At 41.7% G+C, this 27,751-nt stretch overlaps 1 protein-coding gene across 3 annotated transcripts in view; it reads right to left on the bottom strand.

Annotated features, from left to right (window-relative positions):
- tmem255a (transmembrane protein 255A) overlaps positions 1-14,172 on the bottom strand; it is an 80,612-nt gene extending 66,440 nt beyond the window's left edge. For 2 of the 3 annotated variants that reach the window (XM_060832050.1, XM_060832049.1), the window contains exons 1-3: positions 13,793-14,172; positions 13,471-13,613; positions 10,134-10,196 (exon numbers count right to left, since the gene is read on the bottom strand). In XM_060832050.1, coding sequence (XP_060688033.1) covers positions 10,134-10,196; positions 13,471-13,613; positions 13,793-13,847 — 261 coding nt within the window. In that variant the 5' untranslated portion in view covers positions 13,848-14,172. The remainder of the gene's footprint in view (positions 1-10,133; positions 10,197-13,470; positions 13,614-13,792) is intronic. The other variant, XM_060832048.1, reaches the window with a different exon arrangement.
- Positions 14,173-27,751: the final 13,579 nt, after the last annotated feature.

Consider the following 27,751-nt stretch of genomic DNA (forward strand, 5'->3'; position numbering starts at 1 on the left):
CAGGCCAGATGCAAACTACCCTCTGTATTAACAAAAAATTGACCCCATGTCTTTTTAAAAATCCCTCCTCTCATCTTAAAAATGTGCCCCCTTGTCTTGATATCCCACATCCTAGGGAAAAGACAACTACTATTAACTCTATTACTTCACATTATTTTATACACTTCTATCAGGTTACCTCTCAACAGACTTGTATCACTGACATTTGCTGTGCTGCATAGCACAGACAATGAAAATCAGGAGGCTTGCTATAGTCATCAGCGGACCTCAGCCAAGTCAAGGGGCTAACATCTCTCAGGGAGTCCTGGCACAGTTAAGGCAACCTCTGGTACTAGTCCAGGCCTTGTTTGGGGCCAACAGTCTCAGGATTCCCTCCTCATAAGGAGTGAGGAGCCAAATCATGGACAGCACACCAACCGTCTTGACTCTTTTTGCCCTATAATGGGCTTTTTTTCCACAAAGAACTGAGAGAGGGGAGGAAGGAATAATGGAAAATGAAAGTGGGTGGCAAAGCTATTGCTTTTGGTGAAAACGGGTAAGTGCTCCAAGAGAGTAAGGTGGCAGCAGAGGGCATGGAAGGTTAGTGATGTTGCAGGTAGGGGCAGGGTCAAGGAGAGTGGGAAGATATTGCATGCAATAGCGATGGTAGGAGAGACACAGTGAGGAATCAGAGAGAAGGTTGGTGGAGTAGAAAAGGTAATTGACAATGGGCACAATCAGCTTCTAAAGATGGTGCCTCTGCCATGAATGCTGGTCAATTCTGGGATATCCGGTGACTGGCCTGTTACTCCAAGAATGGCATGTACCATTAACAGGATGGAAATCAGATGCAATACTTGCCCTAGGGTCCAGAACAGCAATTGATAGTGAGTTTGGTAAGACTTAGTGAGAAAACTCACTTGGCCAAATGGGAGGGGGCGGTGGGTGGGGGAATCACTCCAAACCAAACGCACTTAGTCAAAATAAAACCCAAGATTCAGCCCCACATGTCCTTTTTGGTTTGAGTTGTTGGTCTTTTTGATCCTTTCTTTATCCCTTCACATTGCATTCAGATGTTTGCCATCTAACCATTCACATCTCTTTTGGACACAACATTTGTTTCTGTACTATATCTCTAGAAGGAGGTAGGTTAGTTCAGTTGACTGGGTGGCAAGTTTGCACAGATTCAATTCCAGTACTGAGTGAGTTTACCTTGAAGGTCCTGTGTTCTCGATCTCACCTGACGTATGGTGACCTTCTCATTAAACTACCACCAGTTGTCTCCATCAAATAGGAAAGAGTTCTCTGGGGCTATTCCAGCTTCACCATACTATATGTGTTACCACTCACTTTTGTTATTTACTCTCTTCTGCACTCCATCCTACCACTGACTTTCCACTGACTCAAACAACCTACATTTCTACCCTTCCATAGTTCTGTTGGAATGTCATCTCAGCCTGAAACATTTAACTCTGTTTCTGTCCATGACTGCTGCCTGGCCTTCTGAGTTTGTCCAGCAATTTTGTTTTATTATTTAAATGGAAAACAATCTCTTCAGAAGTTCTTAATTCTTCGCTTAATGCAATTTAGCCACTCCAGTCCAGGGACAGTACTGGTGTCTTTCTAACAATGTAGGAGGTTGCCAAAGTGTACCTCTCCCACAAAAAGCTGGACAAATATCACCCATCCATCTACTCTGAAATCAACAGCAAGGTGTTGGAATGTGTCACTGATGGCTCCGGCAAGTGGCACTTATGCAGCAATAACATTCTTAAAATTTTTTGTTCACTCGTGGGATCTGGGCATCACTGAATGTGCCAGCCTTTGATTCAAGCATGGACAGAATTTCAGAGGTGAGGGGAGAGTGACTGCATTTGACATCAAGGCAATCTTTGATTGAAGGTAACATTGCAGAATTTAGCAAAACTGAAGTCAATTGGAGGTTGGGTGGGGGCGAAATCTCTCTACTGATTGGAATCATAACCAGCACAAAGGAAGATGGTTGTGATTGGGATAGTGCATCGTTGCAGATTGCTAAATCTCATTCATTGCTCCTCATATACTGAAGCAGTGCGTCCCATATTCAGGAAGACCTGGCCAATGTCCAGATTTGGGCTGAAATGTAAGAAGTAACATTCACGCCACACAAAAGCCAAGCAATGACCATTTTCAACAAGGTAGAATCCAACCACATGCCCTTCTCATTCAGTGGTGCTGCTATCGCGGGAACGCCCATCATCACATCGTGGGGGCATAAACTAGGAACTGAACTTGACTAGCCACATATAATCATAGCTACAAAAATAGGTTAAATGTTGAGAATTCTGTAGGAAGCAACTCCTCAGACCCTGTCCACCATCTACAAGGCACAATGTCAGGGAACAAACTTCACTTTCCAGGATATGTAGACTCAGCAACACAAGAAGCTTGATGTCATTAGGGACAGAGCAATCAACCTGATCGGCATCCCATCCCATCCCATCCCTTCAATGTTCACTCCCTCCACCACCAATGTACAGTTACAGCAGGTTGGGCCATCTATGAGATGCAATGCAGCAACTCACCAAGATCCTTAAATGATACCTTCCAAAAAAAAACAAATCTCTACCACTTCAAGTTTCCTGGCAAGTCAGATATCACCCTGGCTGAAAATGTGTTGCTGGAAAAGCGCAGCAGGTTAGGCAGCATCCAAGGAGCAGGAGAATCGATATTTCGGGCATGAGTCCTTCTTCAGGAATGCTCTTTGGATGCTGCCTGACCTGCTGCGCTTTTCCAGCAACACATTTTCAGCTCTGATCTCCAGCATCAGCAGTCCTCACTTTCTCCTCGAAGATATCACCCTGGCTCAGAAATACATCACCGTTCCTTCTCCAGGGCAATTGCTGATGGACAACAAATGCTGGCCCAGCCAGCAAAACCCAGATTTCATAATTTAAAAAAAAAAGTGCCTTATGAACCACCGAAAAAATCTCAACCATACACAATACTGACAACCTTCACAGGAGAACTGCGTCAGAATCCCTATGGCAGGTGAAATGTCTCCTATTAATAGCTTTAATGAAAAAAAAACAATTTTGCCTTCAATGTGATTCTATTTTCAGAAGTCATTTCATCCCCTAGGTTTCTTAATCAGCTCTGCTCCATTTAATGCACACTAATTTTTTGTTTCCTTGCTACAACGTTAATTATCTTACATTTAACTACAGTGAAAGCTGTTCCAACCTCCTTCTGTCCCAGTTATCTAAGCAATCTTGCTTTTGTAAAAGATCCAAATCCTTTTAATTGGCATTGTGGTATTCTTCATTATCTGATCTGCTTCCTAACTTTGGTATCATTTGTAAATTTGGATATATGTCAACATTCACACATCTAAATGATTCATACATATTAAAATACCAAGGATCACAAGCCTAATCAAATTAATGTCTTTAATCTCTCTAATTAATCTATTTTCAACTTGAGGAATTCCTACTAATGTTTATCTTTCCCTATGTTTTCTCAAACCATGGTCTGTTTGGTGTTACACTTTGCATTCTATTCGGTTTCACTTTACCTTGGCCATTACCACAAGGTGAAACCTTATCAAATACTTTTTCTCAAATCAAGTACATAATATTGTTTGCACCTTTCGCTTTCTTAATGATCATGGATGTCATTCAACCTAAGTGGGCAGATCCAAAGAGATCATCTTTTTTAACATTTTGAATTTTCATGGTATCATAAGCAAGAACTCTGGACCTATCTCAAAATGGCCACTGAACCACATTCCAAGATTCCAATTGGCCCAATTTAAGCTGGCAGAGAAATAGGTTCAGGTTGCAAACTTGCATGTTGCTCTCTCAACCTGGCCAGCTCCACTGCAGGGATGGGCATCTCACTGCACCCACCCTGACCATTTTCCTGGAGTCAGATCAGCCTCCCCATGATTCCTGGCTCATGGCCTCTCTGAGAAGGATTCAGGATGTTTTTGAAAGACAAGGCTGCAAGGTCCTACCTATATCCTCTCCATGACAACTCTTGCCCCCACCCATCCCTATTCCTTTCCTGTCTTCCATTCCTATTCACTATATATACTTTGTACATATTTATCAGCTGAATGGTTACATTGTGTTGAAATGCTTAAAAAAACCCAATTCATAATTGTCTCTAACAAAAATGCATAATGAGGCTTGACTAAGAGTTCAAGCTTTATTGCACAAGATAAAGGAATGTCAAGTGCTTATAGTTTCTGTTATTGATACTCTAAAAGGTCTGCTTGATTGACAATTTTATAGGATTATTTTCAACTGCTTTTCTAAACAAAAATGGATACTGTTAATTCTCGCAAATTCCATGTTCTTCCATGCAGGCTCAAAGAAAAACACATTTTGTAGATCAACCTGACAGATTTATTATAATATCTGTATTAGTCAAAATCTAAGAGAATCTGTGCAGTGAGACTTAACAACTACTAATGTAAGAATGGAATTTCTTTCATAACTGAAAAATTCTGAAGGCGACATTGATGGTATGTAGCTAGATCTGCTTCACTGATTGGGTTATGGAACAAAAGAAGCTACTTTATCTGTGACAACTGTTGATGGAATTCCTACCTTCATTTCAAAGGGTTGCAAGCACATTTATGTCTTTAAACAGAGATCTCTCACAACAAAAGGAATTGCATCAATAAAACATTTTACAGAGAAATACTCAAAATGCTAAACAGATTAGCATTAGCTGGTTCATGCTACACAACTTTAAACTAATTCTCCCAGTCTGGTTTACAAGTTCAAGGCTTTGTTGCTCATTATTTACAGCAGTAGCATCAGAGAGTCATAGAGATGTACAGCACGGAAATAGACCCTTCGGTTCAACTCATCCATGCTGACCAGATATCCCAACCCAATCTAGTCTCACCTGCCAGCAACTGGCCCAATTCCCTCCAAACTCTTCCTATTCATATACCCATTCAGATGCCTTTTGAACGTTGCAATTGTACCAGCCTCCACCACTTCCTCTGGCAGCTCATTCCATACACGTACCACCCTCTGTGTGAAAACGTTGCCCCTCAGGTCTCTTATATCTTTCCCCTCTCACCATAAACCTATGCTTTCTAGTTCTGGACTTCCCCACCCCAGGGAAAAGACGTTGTCTATTTATCCTATCCATGCCCCTCATGATTTTATAAATCTCTATAAAGGTCACCTCTCAGCCTCTGACATTCCAGCAAAAATAGCCCTAGCCTATTCAACCTCTCCCTATAGCTCAAATCCTCCAACCCTGGAAACATCCTCGTAAATCCTTTCTGAATCCATTCAATTTCCACGCAATCTTTCCGATAGGAAGGAGACCAGAATTGCATGCAATATTCCAACAGTGGCCTCACCAATATCCTGTACAGCCGCAACATGACCTCCCAACTCCTGTACTCAGTACTCTGACCAATAAAGGAAAGCATACCAAGCACCTTCTTCACTATCCTACCTACCTGCGAATCTACTTTCAAGGAGCTATGAACCTGCACTCCAAGGTCTCTTTGTTCAGCAACACTCCTGAGGACCTTACCAGTAAGTGTATAAGTCCTGTTAAGATTTGCTTTCCCAAAATGCAGCACTTCGCATTTATCTGAATTAAACTCCATCTGCCACTTCTCAGTCCATTGGCCCATCTGATCAAGATCCCAATGTAATCTGAGTTAATCTTTTTCGCTGTCCACTACACCTTCAATTTTGGTGTCATCTGCAAACTTACTAACTGTATCTCTTATGCTCACATCTAGTAACTCCACTTGTGGAAACAAAATATACATTCATTGAGCATTTCTTATGTACGCAAAAACAACAGAAATAGTAGCAGTAGACCATTCAGCCCATCAAGTCCTGCCCAGCATTCTATAAGATCATGGTTGATTCACAATTCTTCTTTTATACCATGACCTCATAAATACTTAACTCTCAGATACTTCAAAAGTCTATTCGCCTTTTCTTAAAATGCTTTCAGTGACATAACCTTACAAAGTTCTGGGGTAAATAAATTTCAAATATTCACCACTCAGAAGAAATTCCTTCAAATCTCAATATTAAATGAGTGTCCCCTTATTCTACAACTATGGCCCCTATTTCGAAATTCCCTAACTTGTGAAGGCACCTTCCCAACATCTAACCTGTTAAGCCCCTTCCAACTGAAGAAATTCCTCCTCATCTCAGTTCTAAAGGAGTTCCTTCATTCTGAGGCTGTGTTCTCAGGTCCTTATCTCTGCGGCAATATCTTCTCCACATCCACTCTATCCAGGCTTCTTGGTATTCTGTGAATTCCAATCAGAAGTTCCCATAATCTACCCAGTGTCCTCAACCATTCATATGACTAGTCTTTCAATTCAGGATCATTCTTTTAAACCTCTTCTAGACCCCATCCAATGTTTTCCTTCGATACAAGGCCCAAAACTGCTCACAATATTCCAAATGCAATCTGAGCAGAGCTTTACACAGCCTCAGCAGTGTGTCCCAGCCCTCTCAAAATAAATGCAAACATTTCATTTGCCTTCCTATCCACCAACTGAACCTGCATGTTAACCTTGAGATGCCTGAACTAGAACTCCTAAGTGACTTTGTGCTTCAAATTTCCAAAGCTTTCCCCATTTAGAAAAACGTCTATGCCTCTATGCTACCAAATGTACAGTCGCACACTTTCCCTCATCGTATTCCATCTGCCACTCCTTTGCCCACTCTCCTAACCCATCCCTTCTGCCTCAGAACTACCTGTCACTCCATTCTTGTGTCACCTGCAAACTTAGCAACAATGCCCTTAGTTCCTTTGTCCAGATCATTAATGTCTAACGTGAATACATTTGTTCCCACATGGATCCCTGAAGAACTCCACTCGTCACTGGTTGCTATCATGAAAAAGACACTTTTTATCTCTACTCTCCACCAGTCAGCCAAATCTCTAGCCATGCCAGTACGTTACACTAACATAATACTTAGATCCGCTCATGTGGCACTTTTTCAAAGGTCTTCTGGAAATCTAAATACATCATGCGTACCAGCCCTGTTTTGAGAATTCTAACAGATTTGTTAGGCGTGACTTCTGTTTAATGAAGTTGTGCTGACTCAATCCTATTTAACCCTGCACTTCCAATTACTTGAAAAGCGCAGCAGGTCAGGCAGCATCCAAGGAGCAGGAGAATCGACGTTTCGGGCATGAGCCCTTCTTCAGGAATGAGGAAAGTGTGCCAAGTCTGCTTGGCACACTTTCCTCATTCCTGAAGAAGGGCTCATGCCCGAAACGTCGATTCTCCTGCTCCTTGGATGCTGCCTGACCTGCTGCGCTTTTCCAGCAACACATTTTCAGCTCTGATCTCCAGCATCTGCAGACCTCACTTTTTCCACTTCCAATTACTCTGCAAGCTCATCCTTAATAATGGACTGTAAAACCTTAATGATTGAGGTCAGGCTAAATGGCCTATAGTTTCCGGTCTTCTGCCTCCCTTCCTTTTTAAACAGGAGTGTTACGTTATCCATTTTCCAGTCCTCTGGGATCTTCCCTGACTCCAGTGATTCCTAAAAGATCACCAATACCTTCACAATTTCCTCAGCTATCTCCTTCAGAACTCTGGGGTGTAGTCCATCAGGTCTGGGTGGTTTATCCATATTCAGAGTTCTCAGCTTCCCCAGCACCCTCTCCTCAGTGATGGCCTTTCCCAGTCAATTTTCACTCTGTTTATTAGCTTTTTAAGTCATCTGCTCCTGTTTTCTAAAAGATTCTCTATCCTCTGGCCTGCAACTAGTTTTCATCACTTTGTATGCCTTAGTTTTTGTTTGGATTCTCTCCTTGAACACCCTTGTTAACCAAGGGTGGGCCATCTCTTTCATTCAGTCTTTCATTTTAAAGTCATAGAGATGTACAGCATAGAAACAGGCCCTTTGGTCCAACTTGTCCATGCCGACCAGATATCTTAAATAGATTTAGTCCCATCTGCTAGCATTTGTCCCATAGTCTGCAAAACCCTTCCTATTCATATATCCATCCAGATGCCTTTTAAATGTTGTAATTATACCAGTCTTCATCACTTCCTCTGGCAGCTCATTCCATACACACATCACCCTCTGCACGAAAAAGTTGCTCCTTAGGTCCCTTTTATATCTTTCCCCTCTCACCCTCAACCTATTCCCACTAGTTTTGGACCATACTACCCTGGAGAAATGACCTTGGCTATTCACTCTATCCATGCCCTCCAGAATTCTATAAACTTCTATAAGATCATCCCTCAGCCTCCAACATTCCAGAGAAAATAGCACCAGCCTATTTTAGACAACAAATATGTCTCTCCCTATAGCTCAAAACCTCCAATTCTGGCAACATCCTTGTAAATGTTTTCTGAACCCTTTCCAGTTTCGCATCTTTCCTACAGTTAAGAGACCAGAATTAAACAATTATCCAAAATTGGCCTCACGAACATCTTGTACAGCTGCAATATGACCTCCCAGCTCCTCTCCTCAATGCTCTTACCAATAAAGGGAAGTTACCAAATCTCTTCTTCACTATCCCATTTACCTGAGACTCCATTTTCAAGGACAATGAACCTGCACTCCAAGGTCTCTTTGTTCGGAACACACCCCAGAACTCACCATTAAATATGTAAGTGTTGCTCTAGTTTGCCTTACCAGAGTGCAGCACCTCACATTTATCTAAATTAAACTCCATCTGCCACTCCTCAATCCACTGGCCCATCTGATCAAAGTCCCGTTGTACTCGGAGATTAACTTCTTGGCTGTCCACTACACCAATTCTGACCAGAAGATGATTTTGCTTAGCATTATGGAACATCTGCTTAAATGTCTGCCATTTCTCATGTAGTCATCACCTCTTAATCCATTTCCATAGCCAACTTTAGACAACAAATATATTGTAAGCTTAGTGTTTAACATTAAGCATTGTACACTGGACAGAAACAATAAATAATCAGGTACATTGACTTCGGTGGTGTTTGTTCAGGACTGCCTGTTGGCTAGCGCTCTGTGAGAACACCAATGATCTTCCTTAAAACATGCCATGATTTGACTCTCACATTAACCTGCAGGGAACAGACAGGGCTTTGATCTAACACCTTACTTAAAGGATGGCATCTCCTCAAGCTATGCAGAAATGTTAACTTGGATTATTTGTTCAAATTTTGAAGTAGGTCTTGGGGTCATGACACAATGACTCAAAACAGAGGATTACGCCACTGAGTTGTCCAAGACTAAGTGAGCTGCTAAACTCATGAGAGCTTTACTTACATTTAATTAATTTTTAATCATATTTATTTTATCCGACTACCTGGCAACATTTTTGATGAAGATTTCTCATGCATTTGGGTCTACAATTTAAAACAGCTCCATAATCATAAGTCAAATGTCATCAAAAGATCGCTGTCTCTGAACAAGTGCCTATGGTACAGGACACTTCCCTCTTTAGAGTGAAGGAAGAGAATGACACCTTGGTCTTTGCTGGCGAACTTTCCAGCAACTCACCAAACAACAGCATGTCAGATGGTAGGTGGGTTGGCACATTGACCCAAAATGTTAGGTCCTAAGAGGGGCAACATTAAAAATGCAATAGGAAATAAATAAAAATTGCTACATGCTTCTCACTATTTGAAAAGCTTGAAGCAGAAGTCTTTGTTACAAGTCTTGCTGAAGCAACAGACAGCATATTAAACACAATAGAGGTAGTGACAAGACAACTATATTTATAACTCAAGCAAAATTCCTTCAGTCTAGCCTGGTGAGTCCTTAAACTATAATCCATTAAACTGAGCGTCGTCACTTTGCTTCACTTCTGATTCACTTACACCAATCATATATAATACTCATTGACTAGTTAATTGAAAATAAAAACAGAAAGATCTGCAGATGCTTAACAAAATCAGAAATTGCTGGAAAAGCTCAGCATCTATAGAGAGAAATCAGAGTTAATGTTTTGGGTCAATTCATTCTTACTCAGAACTTGACAACGTTTTGCTGTTGACTAGTTTGACCAGTTAATCCATTTTTTATATTGAGATATTGGAAAAAGACAACTACTGATAAACACTTTCACTCATGCATATTTCTATATTTTACAGGGCCTGAAGGATAAATATGCTACAGCTGAAGACCATGCAGCAGGATTCCATTAGAAAATCCTTCACTTACCATCTGTCTTTTATTTTCAAGCAGATTTGCCCCAATCAGTCCAAGAAATGATCCAAAGCCAAGCTGAAATGATCCAAAACCAAATGAAAATTATTCAGTGCAAAAACTAACCAAACCACTACAGTTTTAAAAATTCACACTGTGCCTTGTTGACATTGCCTGCATTTTCTGGTGTTGCTGAATTTTCAAAAAGAATTCCACTCTTTCAGAATATCAAAATGAATAAAGGTCAGATTTGGTACTGTAAGAGAAATCAAGTGCAAGTTTATTTTGAAATCAACTTAGGACTTTTTAGAAAATTAAAAAGACTTGTACAAATGCATTTCCCTTAAATGAATTATACTCAGATGTGTCAAAGTGACCAAAATAAAAGTGCCCCGCCCATGCCATTTTCGGTTTCCCTTTAGCGCCCACCTCATAATTTTACAACTTTTTCCATTTCTGTTTCATAGTTCCTGCACCTCACATGTCATTCATATGGTTCTCTCTGCAAGAGGCATCTAATCCCCATTTCGAACCTCCCCAATGACCTGAATGCATTCAGAAAGTCACTGTATGGGGACACACTGAACTACTGGGCTTCTAGAGGCACTGTACACATGAAAAGACTAAACATTTCCTATAAGGGAAATAATATAGCTCACCATTTCAACATAATTTTCACCAACTTGCTATCGGAGTGAAAACTGAATCAAAATACAATGTATTGTTTTTCCTGATTTTTAAAAAATAATTTCAGATTTTCATTCTGTTCAAAAGGATAAATTCTCTGTTAATGTTCTATACCACTTGAGTTTCACTATTTATTATGCAATACAGAGAAAGGTACAACTACATCACTATCATGGGTGTGTGAACGGACATAGTGTTTCCATGCTAAGATCATATATCACACAAGCAGCATAAGCTGCAGCTCTGCCACACTGCAGGTCATCAGATGTTGCCAGACATCATTTGTAAATCCAGCTCTCAACAGTATTGCTAAATTTGGGCATTAGCGAGACAGGGTGTCAGTAAATATCCCCATTAGCCCTCTGGGTAGGCATCTTTCCTTTGAACCCTCTGTGCCCCCTATAATGCTTCACAAACTATCCTATTACTGCATGCTCAGTCCACAGCCAGCAAACCACTGGATGTCCACAGCAAACGTGCCGCAGGAAATTGCAGCCAGAGTTACGGATTTTCCATTCACAGGCCCTCAATGTAATCCCACAAACATAGCTTCCTGATGGCAGCGAAGACCATATGTCGGCCTTTACCAGCTGAGTGAAGTGCCTCACCATCCCTCTTTCTGATGGATCCTCTACACTCCACTATCACCACATGAATGTTTACTGACACCCCATATCGCTGTATTCAGCCACCATGTCTTCATATTTTTCTCACATGGCCACTTAAACCAGGGCTGGACTTTACACTCCTCCACCAGTATGTTTGAAGGCAGGGAGGCTTGTAAAATTCATTAGGCAGCCTGCCTGCTCCATATCTATTTAAAACTATACAAAGGTGGCACCAGGTGAGCCACTTGTGTTTGGCCCCATTGAGATCCTTAAGTGGCCAACTGATAATGGCATAAAGACCTCATCGCAGTGCCAGTGGACTTTTACATAGTGAGGGAAGGCCCTTTCATGTAGGGGATCTGACTGCAATAGCTATGTGGTCTGCTGGAGAGCTTTGGGTGGGGGTGTGGGGGGGGGGGGGGGGGTGTGGGGGGGGGGGGGGGGGGGGGTGTGGGGGGAATCTCTTTTGGTCCGAAGCACATCAACAAATAACTCTTCTCTCTGGATTCTTGAACTTGGCTATCTCCTTAAGCCACCTCTGGGAGATCTCTGACCCAGACTTATCAGAACTCCTCAGCACTGGGAACTGCCAGTAGTTTCAGCAGCAGCCACTGCCCCTAGCTGGCACTGCTAGGACTAAAGCTACCCGATATCCCATTGGGCAGCTTCTCTTAGACATGCTCCAGGGAAAGGAGCAGAAATCTCACCTTCATGCTAACATCAGGCAAGCTCATCCCTTACTGTAGTTAAGAGTGCAATAGGTGGATGGAGGTGGGGATGAAGGTGATAGGTCAGAGAGGTGGGAAGGAAGATTGGCAGGTAGGACAGGTCATGAGGATGCTGCTGAGCTGGAAGGTTGGAACTGGGGTAAGGTGGAGGGAGGGGAAATGAGGAAACTGGTGAAGCTTCAGGGCAGAGGAGGTGACCTGTAGGTTGCAGTGAGAGAGAGAAACTCACAGATCTTTGCAGAGAGAGGAGGAGAATTTCTTCAAGGTAGGCATCCTTGCAAGAGGATTCGCAGTAAGGTTAAAATCAACTAGGTGAAAGTGAGGACTGCCAGTCTTCCCACCTCTCTGACCTATCACCTTTACCACCCCCCCCCCCCCCCCCATCCACTCCCAGCTACTTTCTCCCAGCCCCACCCCCTCCCATTTATTTCTCCACCCCAGAGGCTCCCAGCCTCATTCCTGATGAAGGGCTTTTGCCCAAAACATCGACTTTCCTGCTGCTCGGATGCTGCCTAACCTGCTGTGCTTTTCCAGCACCACTCTAGTCTTAATCAGAGGATCTCCAGCATCTGCAGTCCTCATTTTCACCTACATGCTTGGTGTTAATCTAGATTCACCACAGCAATAAATCAAATCGCAAGCAAAATCATAAGGGTCACCTCCATATTCTGTCTTGTCCATTACTCAACAATTCAGCTTTCTCTTCCAACACTCACAGGTTGCAACCTTCAACAAAAAGGTATGACATTTATCCAAACTACACTGCCAGACTATCCTTTCCCAGTAAAGTCAAAAACCCAGCAGCTGAATTGCTCTGGGACTCCACTGTAGCATTATACAGACTTGGAAAGATTACACCAATAGCCCATCTGTTATTGCATCTAACTCCATCTCCCCTACTTCCCCTTAAAATGCATCTTCCCCATCTGCCTCACTCCTCCAAGTTGCAGCAACTCTCACACCCTAACCATTCTCTGGGTTGAAAAAGATTTCTCCTGAACGGATTTATGAATTATATCATGACAGGGCATTGAAGTACAATTTTCAAATTAAGTCGTTAAAAGTTAGGTCATATAAAACAGCCGTGTCAAGGTGATCATGAAAGGCAAAAACAAAATCCTCGCCAGATTTAAGTGCCAGAAACACTCGGCACTGTAAAGACAAGCGAAGTTCTATTCACACTTTAAAACAGAACACACACTGCTGTTAGACAGTTAAACAAAAGCAAAGTAACAGCCAGCGACCAGAATTCATGAATTAGATATTGACAATCAATTGGAAAGTATTGAAATAAACAGATCCTTCCTTCCTAAAAAAGAGTTTACTCACAATGACGCCCGGGTAATAACCTCCAACTGAAACATTGAGAGTTCTTGTAGTGGCTGCCAAGCCGACAGTCAGAATCAACACTGAGGCGATGAGGAGGGCACTGCTCACCAGGAGAGAAGCTTTTTTCCTTTTATTGAACAGCCCTGTATAAAAGATACAGCGGTCAGATCCTGTTAGAGACAGAGAGAGAGAGAAAACACCCCAAAACTGGAATGACAACATGTTGGTAAAGCACACACAAGCAGGGTATGCATGTGGGCAACGAGATGGTGAGTTAAGTCTAATTCCCAGTGGCAATGGACAACGCGGGTTGTTGGCTTACCCACGGAGTCATGCAGGGTCAATGCACTCTGCTGCTGACTCAGTGGCCGTTGCATCCTGAGCTGCTCTGACCGCACCTCTCCTCAAGCCTCCACAAATGCAGCACAGTCAGGCCATGTTGCACTTTCTGCTCGCTTGCTTCCTCCCTCCCTCCACTCAGACGGCCGTGTCCTTCCCTCCCCCAGGAGAATGGGAATTGCTGCCTGCACGGTTCGATCCCACCCACAGCTGCTCACTGCTACACTGCCTGTGGGCGTCAGCGCATGCGTCAGGGTTCCCTTGGCATTGAGCCCCCCCACATTTCAGCCCAGCCCCTGGGCTCCGGGCTTGAAATGGGCACGATACTGAACTCTATCCCACTTCACTTCACTCTGCCTGCTGCTCCATCCCCCTCTCCCCTCCCCAGCTCTGCTGTCCCAGGGTGGAAGCAGACAAAGGAACCGCCTCCCTTTAATTCTAAACTCAAGAACATTGCCCCTTCAGTCAATCAGGTGATACAGCCACCCAGCGCCTGTGTATTGCAGGAATGGAGCTGATCAATTCAACGTGAGGCAAGTGCAATCCGAAATGACAATGGGGGAGACGGAGCGGATGTTTGGAAATGAAACCATATCCGGGGAACATTTTTTGCAAGCTCCAGATCTCTTCAAAAGCACACGGCGATGTTGCTGCAAAATTAGCAGAAATAATATTGTTCCTCAGGATGGATGTGCACCCTGAGGGCAATTTATTGCATATCCTTCAGTTGTCCGGGCTGGCAGCTGCTCAGGTTTCCCCTCGATCGTTGCAGTCCTTGATGTTGCCATCAACACGTGAATTTGGGGAATTCCAGGATATTGACCCAGCCGGGATGCAGGGACAGCAGTGGAACTCCAACACCGGGGAACTTGGAGGTCACGGTGTTCCCACAACATTGCCGAGCCTGTCCTTTGTCAGCAAAACGATTTGCTGCTGAAGTAACATTGGCGGAGTGCGGCAGCGCACCCTTTGTACATTTCACACAGTGCAACTTTCTAAGTGACAGTGCATTTCAGATCACTGACAATGCTTTTATTCTCAAATGGCCGTTCTTGTAATTTAATTCCATGATGAATTGTTGTTCTACAACATTTTAACCTGCCCCACAGTAACGTGGTGAGAATAGAAAGGTCATCAATCATTCAAACCATTGTATCCTGCATTTTGGGAAACATTACATATGCAGGTCAGGGTGAAAATTATAGAACCATAGAAACTTACAATATAGCAATAGGCTATTCGACCCATCGTTTCCAAATGCATCAACCCTATAAATAATCAATTCAGAGCAGGACTAGGCCACTCACTCCCTTAAGCCTACTCCACCATTCAGTAAGATTATGGCCATTCTGATTCCCATTCTGATTCCTTCACAATTCCTGTAGGACTCATAACTTTTCACAACCTTTCTTATCAATAATTAAACTCTACCTTAAAAGTATTCAGATGAAACCAAAATACTTGGGAGTGACTATAACCACAAATCCATCCTAGTCAGAGGGAAATTGAGAAACAAACTTGGAAGGAGATCTCAGCTATCTGCAAGAATAATAAGGTAGTTATGGTAGGGGATTTTAACTTTCCAAACATCGACTGGGACTGCCGTACTGTTAAAGGTTTAAATGGAGAGGAATTTCTTAAGTGTGTACAAGACAATTTTCTGATTCAGTATGTGGATGTACCTACTAGAGAAGGTGCAAAACTAGACCGACTCTTGGGAAATAAGGCAGGGCAGGTGACTGAGGTGTCAGTGGGAGAGCACTTTTGGGCCAGCAACCATAATTCTATTCGTTTTAAAATAGTGATGGAAAAGGATAGACTGGATCTAAAAGTTGAAGTTCTAAATTGGAGAAAGGCCAATTTTGACGGTATTGGGCATGAACTTTCAAAAGCTGATTGGAGGCAGATGTTCGCAGGTAAAGGGACGGCTGGAAAATGGGAAGCCGTCAGAAATTAGATAACGAGGGTCCAGAGAAAGTATATTCCTGTTAGGGTGAAATGGAAGGCTGGTAAGTATAGGGAATGCTGGATGACTAAAGAAATGGAGGGTTTGGTTAAAAAAAGAAGGAAGCATATGTCAGGTATAGACAGGATAGATCGAGTCAATCCTTAGAAGAGTATAAAGAAAGTAGGAGTATACTTAAGAGGGAAATCAGGAGGGCAAAAAGGGGACATGAGATAGCTTTGGCAAATAGAATTAAAGAGAATCCAAAGGGTTTTTACAAATCTATTGAGGACAAAAGTGTAACTAGGTAGAGAATAGGGCCCCTCAAACATCAGCAAAGCGACCTTTCTGTGGAGCTACAGAAAATGGGGGAGATACTAAATGAATATTTTGTATCAGTATTTACTGTGGAAAAGGATATGGAAGATATAGACTGTAGGGAAATAGATGGTGACATCTTGCAAAATGTTCAGATTACAGAGGAGGAAGTGCTGGATGTCTTGAAATGGTTAAAGGTGGATAAATCCCCAGGACTTGATCAGGTGTACCCGAGAACTCTATGGGAAGCTAGAGAAGTGACTGCTGGGCTTCTTGCTGAGATATTTGTGTCATTGATAGTCACAGGTGAGGTGCCGGAAGAGTGGAGGTTGGCAAACGTGGTGCCACTGTTTAAAAAGGCTGGTAAGGACAAGCCAGGGAACTATAGACCAGTGAGCTTGACGTCGGTGGTGGGCAAGTTGTTGGAGGGAATCCTTAGGGACAGGATGTCTATGTATTTGGAAAGGCAAGGACTGATTTGGGATAGTCAGCAAGGCTTTGTGCGTGGGAAATCATGTCTCACAAACTTGATTGAGTTTTTTGAAGAAGTAACAAAGTAGATTGATGAGGGCAGAGCAGTAGATGTGATCTATATGGACTTCAGTAAGGCGTTTGACAAGGTTCCCCATGGGAGACTGATTAGTAAAGTTAGATCTCACGGAATACAGGGAAAATTAGCCATTTGGATACAGAACTGGCTCAAAGGTAGAAGACAGAGGGTGATGGTGGAGGGTTGTTTTTCAGACTGGAGGCCTGTGACCAATGGAGTGCCACAAGGATCGGTGCTGGGCCCTCTACTTTTTGTCATTTACATAAATGATATGGATGCGAGCATAAGAGGTACAGTTAGTAAGTTTGCAGATGACACCAATATTGGAGGTGTAGTGGACAGCGAAGAGGGTTACCTCAGATTACAACAGCATCTAGACCAGATGGGCCAATGGGATGAGAAGTGGCAGATGGAGTTTAATTCAGATAAAGGCAAGGTGCTGCATTTTGGGAAAGCAAATCTTAACAGGACTTATACACTTAATGGTAAAGTCCTCAGGAGTGTTGCTGAACAAAGAGACCTTGGAGTACAGGTTTGTAGCTCCTTGAAAGTGGAGTCGCAGGTAGATAGGATAGTGAAGAAGGCTTTCCTTTATTGGTCAGAGTATTGAGAACAGGAGTTGAGAGGTCATGTTGCAGCTGTACAGGACATTGGTTAGGCCACTGTTGGAATATTGCTTGCAATTCTGGTCTCCTTCCTATCGGAAAGATGTTGTGAAACTGAAAGAGTTCAGAAAAGATTTACAAGGATGTTGCCAGGGTTGGAGGATCTGAGCTACAGAGAGAGGCTGAACAGGCTGGGTCTGTTTTCCTGGAGCGTCGGAGGCTGAGGGGTGACCTTATAAAGGTTTACAAAATTATGAGGGGCATGGACAGGATAAATAGGCAAAGTCTTTTCCCTGGGGTCACGGAGTCCAGAACTAGAGGGCATAGGTTTAGGGTGAGAGGGGAAAGATATAAAAGAGACCTAAGGGGCAACATTTTCACGCAGAGGGTGGTACGCATATGGAATGAGCTGCCAGAGGATGTGGTGGAGGCTGGTACAATTGCGACATTTAAGAGGCATTTTGCTGGGTATATGAATAGGAAGGGTTTGGTGGGATATGGGCCAAGTGCTGGCAGGTGGGACTAGATTGGGTTGGAATATCTGGTCGGCATGAACAGGTTAGACTGAAGGGTCTATTTCCATGCTGTACATCTCTATGACTCTATGAAATAGGTATGACAAACAAAAAGGCACAACAACCCCTCTTCTTCCTCAGGTGGCTAAGGAAATTCGGTATGTTTATACGGCCACTCACCAACTTTTACAGATGCACCATGGAAAGCATTCTATCTGGATGCATCCCTGCTTGGTACAGCAACTGCTCTGTCCAGGTCTGTCAGAAACTTACAGGAAGTTGTGAACACTGTCCAGATAATCACAGAAGCCAACCTCCAATCCATGGACTCCATCTACACTTCCTGTTGCTGCGGAAAGGCAGACTACATCATCAGAGACACTCCCACCCTGTTTATAGCCTCTTCATACCTCTTCGGTCAGGCAGAAGATACAAAAGCTTAAACACATGTACCAACAGGCTCAAGAAAAGCTTCTTCCCCGTGGTATTAGAACGCTGAATGGACCTCTCAAATTTCAATTCTAATGTCGATTGTGCTTTTGCATACCTCCTGTGCAGCCATGAGTTTGTATGCCTAGCTCTGTTAGAATTGTACAGCATGGAAACAGACCCTTTGGTCCAACCAGTACATGCTGACCATAATCCCAATCTTGTCTAATCCTACCTGCCTGCATTTGGCCCATATCGCTTCATGTACTTATCCATGTACTCATCTAAATGTCTTTTAAATGTTGTAACTGTAGCTGCATCCACCACCTCCTCTTGTGACAATAATAAATCAAATCATATCAAATATAGCAGATACATGAAATCTGAAACAAAGACTATGCTAGAGAAACTTAATAGGTTCAAAGTTTGTGAGAAGATTTGTAGCTCGGGTGCTCGTTGTTGTGGTTCTGATCACCAAGCTGGGAGTTTTTCTTGCAAACGTTTCATCCCCTTTCTAGGTGACATGTTCAGTGCTTGGGAACCTCCTGTGAAGCGCTTCTGTGCTGATTCCTCTGGCATTTATACCGGTTTGAATCTGCCGCTTCTGGTTGTCAGTAGCGGACAGCGGACAGCTACTGACAACCGGAAGCGGCAGATTCAAACCAGTATAAATGCCGGAGGAATCAGCACAGAAGCGCTTCACAGGAGGTTCCCAAGCACTGAACATGTCACCTAGAAAGGGGACGAAACGTTTGCAAGGAAAACTCCCAGCTCGGCGAACAGGACCACAACAAACCTAATAGGTCTGGCAGCATCTGTGGAGACAGAAACAGAGTTAACATTTTGAGTATGGCATGACTTATTCAGAACTGAAAGGCGCTGGAAGTTTTTTTGAATATACGTTTGGCAGAGATAGGGGAGGAACAAGGAGGCAGGTGGTGGTGAGGTCCAGTGCAAAAAAAAGAGGGTTAATGATGGTGACAGAGATGTAGAATGGGTGTTAATTAAGTTGTGAAAGGGAGTCCTCTCGATTAAGAGCAACACAAACAAGACATAAACAAGTCAAGACTGTGTTGTGAGAGGGAGAGGGAGAAGAGAATGTAAGTAAAATGGAGAACAGACCAAGTGAGGTTGGTTTATGAAGTTATGGAATTCACTGCTGAGACTGAGTGCTGAAGCAGAAACGGTGTTGTTCTTTGAGCTTTCATTGTGCTTCATTGGGATTTTGCAAAAGGCCATCAACTTTAACAATGCAACTATCTCATTAGCCCTTTTTTAAAAACAATCCTAGGATGAAGACCATCAGGATCTGGTGATTTGTCAGCCAACAGCTCCAACAATTTTCTCAATACCACTTCCCCACTGATCGTAATTTTTTCCAGTACCTCCCTTTCTTCCTTCCATTTTTACATTTAAAGCTATTTCTAGCATCTTACTTTTATCCTTAGTTGTGAAAATTGATGAAAAATACCATTTCCTTATTTCTATTAATTCCCCAAATTTCATCTATGTCAGGTTATAAAGTTTAGAGGAGAAATAGAGAAAACAGCAAAGAGGCTGGTGTAGCATGACTGATTATAAACAGAATCACTTCTATGGTGATGGTGGATGTAATGAGGTGAAAGCACCCAGTAGAGACTTTATAGGTGGAACTGAGAAACAGGAAAGGAACTAAAATAGTAGATATCACATATGGATCACCTGGTAGCAGTTCAGAGTGCTAGGCTGTATACATGCTGAGATGAGGCAATTATGTAGCAAAGGCAGGGTAGTATTAATGGAGGATTTTAATTTTAACATAGACTGGGAGAGACAGACAAGCACCTTCTAGGAAGGCTATGGATTTATAGAGTATGCCCGGGATAGTTTCCCACATTAATACCTCTTGGATGTGACAAGGGAACAAGCGATCTAATAATGAGCAATGAGCCTGATTTAATTAGTGACCTAGTTATTCATGAGCATTTGTCAAATAGTGATCATAACATGATTGAATTTCATGTGAGCATTTGTAAGAGATAAGCAAAGATCGATTACTAGAAATTTGGATTTACATAAGGAAGTCTGGAATAGGATGAGGCAGAGACTGTCCACAATAAACTGGGAAGCTCTGTTAATAAATAAAACAACTAAGTGGAATAATGGATGATATTCAGAGAAATATTTAATGCGATTCAGAAGCAGTTTATATCCATGAGTAGGAAAAAGCAGCCTTTTAAAAATTCATTCATGGGATGTGGCTATCACTGGCGTGGCCAGTGTTTATTATCCATCCTTAATTACCCAGGAGAGAGTTACAAGTCAACCACATTGTTGTGGGTCTGGAGTCACATTTGGTCAGACCAGGTAAGGATGACAGTTTCCCTCCCTGAATGACCTTAGGTTTTTCCAACAATCGGCAATGGATTCATGGCAATCATTAGACTCTTAATTCCAGATTTTTTTTTGTTGAATTCAAAATCCACCATCTGCCATGATGGGATTTGAACCCTGGTCTCCAGAACATTATTTGGGTCTCTGGTTTAAGAGTTCAGCAAGAAATCCACTAGGCCGTTGCCTCCCCCTTGGTTGCCTAAGGAGGTGAGTGACAATGAAAGAGTTTATAAAAATGGAAAGAACTGTATAGACCCCACAGAATGGGGCAAATACAAAGACCAACAAAGGGCAGCAAAGCATCTTATTAGAGCCACCCAGAAAAAAAATATAAAAAGAAAAGTGAAAGGGACATAAAAGACAAAGAGGAGAAATTTCATAATTATATAAAGGGACAGCAGCTGGCTGACAGTACTATTGATCCACTGAAGGCTGAGAATGGGGATATTGTCAGTGACCATGGGAAAATTGCAGACATGCTGAAAAATTATTTTTCTTCAGTATTTACAGCAGGAAAGGAAAATAGCCAAAAGTCCCAAAGAAATTAGCAAAGGATTAGGGACTGAGTCTAAATAAAATGAACTTAAATCATTAACGGGGAATTAATGGAATTGAAGAAAGACAAATCCCAGCACCTGAGGATGGTTTCCAAGGTGTTAAAGGGGGTATGACAGCACATTGCCAATGCTCTAATGGTAATCTTTCAGTGTTCCCTGGATTTGGAAGTCATGTCTCTGGTTTGGAAATTTGCTCTTCAAGAAGGGTGTCAGAGGGAAACGAGGGAATTAGCCTAACATCTATGGAAGGGAAATTGTTGGAGTCGATAATCAAGGATAGGGTAACTGAGATTACCTCAAAAAATCTCAGTTAATCAGGGAGAGTCAGCATAGATTCAAGAAGGGCGTGTCATGCCTGACAAACCTCATAGAGATTTTTGAAGATGTGACAAAGTTGTGGACAGAGGTAACTCGATGGACGTTTTTTATATGGACTTGCAGAAGGTTTTTGATGAAGTCCCACACAGTAGATTGTTACCTAAAGTAAAAGCCCATGGAATTACTGACATGGATAGGAAATTTGCCAATAGATTGAAAACAGAGTTGGAACAATGGGTAAGTACTCAAATTGGCACAACATGACTTGTGGCGTCCCACAGCGATCCATGTTTGGGCCTCAATTATTCACAATATTCATTAGCAACTTGGCTAATGGCATAAAATGTCAAATATCCAAAATTGCTGATGACACAAAATTGGACAGTATTACAGACAGTGGTGACGACAGCATAAAATTACAACAGGATATTGATAGATTAGGTGAGTAGGCAAAGCTGCGGCAGATGGATTTTAATACAAGTGTGAAGTTATCCATTTTGGACCAAAAAAAGGATACACTAGGGTATTCTTTAGAAGGCACAAAGTTAAGTACAGTGGATGTCCAACAAGACTTTGGGGTTCTGGTGTATAGCTCTTTAAAATGGCATGAACAGATGCCAGAAATAGTCAAGAAGCTAATGGAATATTGGCCTTTATATGTAAAGAACTCAAGTATATGGTTGCAGAGATTATGGTACAGTGATACAAATCTCCAGTTAGAGCCCTCTTAAAGTACTGTGAGCAGATCTGGTACCACACTTTAGGGAGGATGCTTTGGCTCTTGAGGGAATTCAATGCAGGTTTAGAAGGATGATGCCCGCACTTCAGGGTTTAAATTGTGAGCGAGATTAGGCAAATTAAGACTTTGTTCTCTTGAATTTAGATGGTTAAGGGGTAATCTAATTGAGGTCTTCAGGATACTGTACCAACAGGGAAAGATGGGGTAGATGAAAATAAACTGTTTCCACAGGTAGACAATTCTAGAATTAGGAAGCAATTCTAAGCATTAGGGCCAGGTCATTCAGGAGAGATGTTAGAAAGCAGTTCTATAATGCAAAGAGTAGTGGTAGTTTGGAACTATCTTCTTCAAATGAAGGTCGATGTTAATTCAATTGTTAAATTCAAATCTGAGATAGACAAATTTTTATTAAGCAAGAGGATCAAGGGATATGGGCCCAAGGCAGACCAATGGAGTTTGGCCATGGATCAGCCATGATCTTATCGAATAGCAGAACAGGCTGGAGGGGCTGAATGACCTAGTCCTGTTCCCATGATCTTCACACTCACTTTCTTAACTTTTTTAAAATATACCAATAGAAACACATGTTTTTAATTTTCTAACTGGCTTTCCCTCATACCTAATTATTCCCTCCTTTTTTATTTTTTAAATCAATCATGTTCTATCGAATATCGTGACCTTCCAAGGTATACGGCATTCTAACAAGAAAATTAGATGTCAACTGATTCCTCTAGTTTTTCAAATGAAAATAAAAAAAATTTTGCAAGAGAAGATAAAAAAAATGATATGTGTATGCTGCATTATAAAAGCAATATTTAACAAGTTCTATATATTCCACACCCATCTTGAAAACCCGAAAAAATTCATTAAGGTGGACAGGTGGACTTCTTTGTTCTCATAATTCATTACAAAAAATGGTATGTGTTTGAGGACATCCAACAATTCTTCAGATAAGCATTTCCTGCTGTAAAGCATTTCAAAGTGACCTGCATCAACCCATTTTATTTTTGAAATATAGAAGATTTTTTTATATGCATGAAATCAATGCATAATTGGTTTTCCATGACACTTTGATGAGTGAACATTTTCCCAGAACAAATGGTTATCAACATTCTGTCGGCATATTTTTCTTTCCCAGTTGTTCATTATATAGGAAAATATTTGATAAATACATAGTCATATCTATTGCTTCCACTAGCGCAAGTGTCTCTGCAGCTAAGGTGCTTTGAACCACTATTTTTTTAAAAATTCCAAAATTAAGGGACAACATTTATCATTTTCTTTCCTCAATAAAATAATAATGAATCTTGCTATGCACAAATAACTGTGGGAAGATTAGAGTGTGAGATGTCATTAAAAACAACCAATTCCATTTCTTTTGGGTCACCTAGGGTTGGAAATCTGAGTGTACAATGTTCTAAACTTAACTTCTTCAATGTCTTATTCGTCTTCAGCACTTAGCCAATAGTAGCATATTTCAACATGGTGCTTAATTCTAACACACAACAGCATTCGCCAGATCTAGTTTGTGTGCATAGCCAGTTGAAATGTCCAACTAAACTTGGTATCCAGTTTACTTCTTCCTTGGTCGTAGAGTCTTTATTTTATCTGGATCTAGCCCAATTTATCTGGATCTTTTTAACTTTTTCTAGGTAAGAATGTTCATTCAGTGTTATTCCCAATTTAGCCTGTTTAATATCTAATTTTCTATAGCTAAAAGTTCCTAAAGCCTGACTTCTAATTTTATCTTCCTTTATAATTTTATCTATCACTCATGTTTCAAATGCCTTGGATCCTCCTGCATGGAATTATCTATGTAGATTAAGAAGGTGCCTACCAGTTTTTATAAGTCATACAGTCATACAGCATGGAAACAGGCCCTTTGGTGCAATTAGCCCATGCTGACCATGTTCCTAGCTAAACTAGTCCCACCTATATGCCCTTGGCCCATATCCCACCAAACCTTTCCTGTGCATGTACTTATCCAAATGTCTTTTAAACATTATAACTGTATCTGCATCCATCACTACCTCTGGGAGTTCATTCCACATATGAACCACTCTCTGTGTAAAAACGTTGCCCCTTATGTCCTTTTTAAATCTTTCTTCTCCCACCTTAAAAAAATGCCCTCTAGTTTTGAATTCGTCCACCTTAGTGAAAAGACCTTTGCTATTCACCTTATCTATGCCCATCATGATTTTATAAGGTCAATGCTCAACCTCCTATACTCTGGTGAAAAAGCTCCAGCCTATTTTTATAACTCAAACCCTTCATTCCTGGCAACATCCTGGTAAACCTTTACTGAACCTTCTCCAATTTAATAATATCCTCCCTATAACAAAGTGATCAGAACTGCATACAATGCTCCACAGGAGGCCTCTCTGACATCCTGAACAACTTCAATATGATAGGTTAACATGATGGTTCAGTGGTTAGCATGGCTGCCTCACAGCACTAGGGACCCGGGTTTGATTCCAGCCTCCGGTGACTGTCTGTGTAGAGTTTGCACATTCTCCCTCTGTCTGCGTGGGTTTCCTCCCATAATCCAAAGAGGTGCAGGTTAGGTGAATTGGCCATGCAAAATTACACATAGTGTTCAGGAATGTGTAGGTTAGGTCAGGGGTAAATGTAGGGTAGGAGAACGGGTCGGAGGGTTGGTGTGGACTTGTTTGGCCAAATGGCCTTTTCCACACTGTAGGGATTTTATGAACTGTCATGCTCAAAGGTCTGAGTAACTTCTTTTTTCCTAAACAAAATGATGGATCTGCTTTTAGCAAAATACAACCAGGTTTTAACAGAAGATCTAACTGAAAAATGTTACACCATGGATCTGGATACATCATTTACTGCAGACACCTACTTAATCTTTTCTCTTCTATACCTGCAGCTTCTTGGTGATTTTAAAATTGTACACTTTGCAAAAATGCTGCTTTGACATCAATGGATTCATGTTCCTATGAATGAATTGCCAGAAAGTGCTAGGAAAATCCTCAGACTCACTTTTCCAGATGTTGAGGAGATTACATTCACTTCCTGGTCACTCACTCAGTTCTTCTCAGAACCCTGAGCGATATGTTCTGACCTTAACTTTATACAAACCATTAAGAAGTATTTTCTTTGTACATATCCATCTATATGTTTCAAAATCTTCTCACCCTATCACATTATTTATGCTTCGTTCATAATTTCCTATCTACCTTGTTGGCTGAAATTAGAATTCCCCTCTCACCAAAGTTCTTACTTTTTCTGGTGCTTTTCTCTGTAAACTATTGCTATAGTTTGAAAATAATCAGTTTATTTTCCTTTACATCCTTATCCCTAGATGCCATCCATATTCGACTTTCTGCTTACAAATGGCAAGCCTAGTTAACAGAATACAGTAATGACCCAAATGTGTCAATTGCAAATCTACAGATCTTCCAAAGACAATCACTTTATTATGTTCCATATCCAATTTAATTTTTAAAAATCCGTCATGGGATTAGAGGCGTCACTGGCTAGCCAGCATTAATTGCCCATTCCTACTGCCCTTGTGAAGGTGAGAATGAGCTGCCTTCTTGAACCTCTGCAGCTGTTTGAGCCTTTTTAATTGATACTAACTTAATAGTAAAGGTATTTCACTAGACCTGTGCTTATCAGGTGACTTATCCCAATCTTGCATCAAATTTATTCCTTTTACAGTGATTTCAATATGTTTTCATCACAGAATCTAAATGAGTAGATCTGTCATATTCTTTGACCTTGTTTCAGGACTTCTTACACAAAAAAAATCGATGTAACACTTCACTTCACACAGCATGGATGTATAACCATTATTTAGAATTGTGCAATTGAATGAATCTGCTACTCACACTCATTACAGGACTGTGGGTTCTGGTGACCATTAACATTCCTTCTGATTGCTCAGTATTGCCCTTCTCTTGTTCCATAGCTTCCATGTCATTTTTTTTTCCAAATTCCTCAAATTCTATTTTGAGTAATCTGATGCATAATAATATTTTGAGTCACATCTGAAGCATCTATCCACTACTCCTTGGTTATTCCTGGGGTTCATCCTTTTATAATTGCCCAATTCCTGTCACTTGATAGACCTGCCGAAACAATTTCAAATCTTATTTTTCTGAATTGTGATCAGTCTGTTGTATAATAGCTTGGGTCCCATGTTTGACCAATTTTAATATGGTGCTAGCATTACATTCTGCAGTTTTTGAAGTCACTGCTGATGTTCCCTTTTGTGTCACAGACTAGAGATGTACAACACGGAACTTCGGTCCAACTCGTCCATGTCGACCAGATATCCCAACCCAATCTAGTCCCACCTGCCAGTACTTGGCCCTTTTCCCTCTAAACCCTTCTTATTCATAAACCCATCCAGATGCCTTTTAAATGTTGCAATTTTACCAACCTTCACCACTTCCTCTGCAGCTCATTCCATACATGTATCACCCTCTGCATGAAAAAAATTGCCCTCTGGTCCTTTTTATATCTTGCCCCTCTCAGCCTAAACCTATACCCTCTACTTCTGGACTTCCCCAGCCCAGGGAAAAGACTTTGTCTATTTATCTGATCCATGCCCCTCATGATTTTATAATACCTCTATGAGGTCACCCCTTCAGCCTCCCAATCTCCAGGGAAAACAGTCCCAGTGGCAAGGCCAGAACATATAGCTTAGGGTTCTGAGAAGAACTGAGTGAGTGACCAGGCAGTGAATGTAATCTCCTTAACAACTGGAAAAGTGAGTCTGACGATTTTCCTAGCACCGCTGGCAATTCAGCCATAGGAACATAAATCCATTGATGTCAAAGCAGCATTTTTGCAAAGTGATCAATTTTAAAGTCACCAAGAAGCTGCAGGTATAGAGTCATAGAGATGTACAGCATGGAAACAGACCCTTCGCTCCAACCCGCCCATGCCGACCAGATATCCCAATCCAATCTAGTCCCACCTGCCAGCACCCGGCCCATATCCCTCCAAACCCTTCCTATTCATATACCCATCCAAATGCCTCTTAAATGTTGCAATTGTATCAGCCTCCACCACATCCTCTGGCAGCTCATTCCATACACGTACCACTCTCTGTGTGAAAAAGATGCCCCTTAGGTCTCTCTTATATCTTTCCCCTCTCACCCTAAACCTATGCCCTCTAATTCTGGACTCCCCGACCCCAGGGAAAAGACTTTGCCTATTTATCCTATCTATGCCCCTCATAATTTTGTAAACCTCTATCAGGTCACTCCTCAGCCTCCGATGCTCCAGGGAAAACAGCCTCAACCTGTTCAGCCTCGCCCTGTAACTCAGATCCTCCAACCATGGCAACATCCTTGTAAATCTTTTCTGAACCCTTTCAAGTTTCACAACATCTTTCCGATAGGAAGAAGACCAGAATTGCATGCAATATTCCAACAGTGGCCTAACCAATGTCCTGTACAGCCACAACATAACCTCCCAACTCCTGTACTCAATACTCTGACCAATAAAGGAAAGCATACCAAGCGCCTTCTTCACTATCCTATCTATCTGTGACTCCACTTTCATCTGGAAATTAATGGCAAAAATATTTTTGAGAACTTTAGACATCTGATTTTGGAACATA

Source organism: Hemiscyllium ocellatum, chromosome 11, assembly GCF_020745735.1.
Source record: "Hemiscyllium ocellatum isolate sHemOce1 chromosome 11, sHemOce1.pat.X.cur, whole genome shotgun sequence".
In the NCBI taxonomy this organism is placed as follows: Eukaryota; Metazoa; Chordata; class Chondrichthyes; order Orectolobiformes; family Hemiscylliidae; genus Hemiscyllium; species Hemiscyllium ocellatum.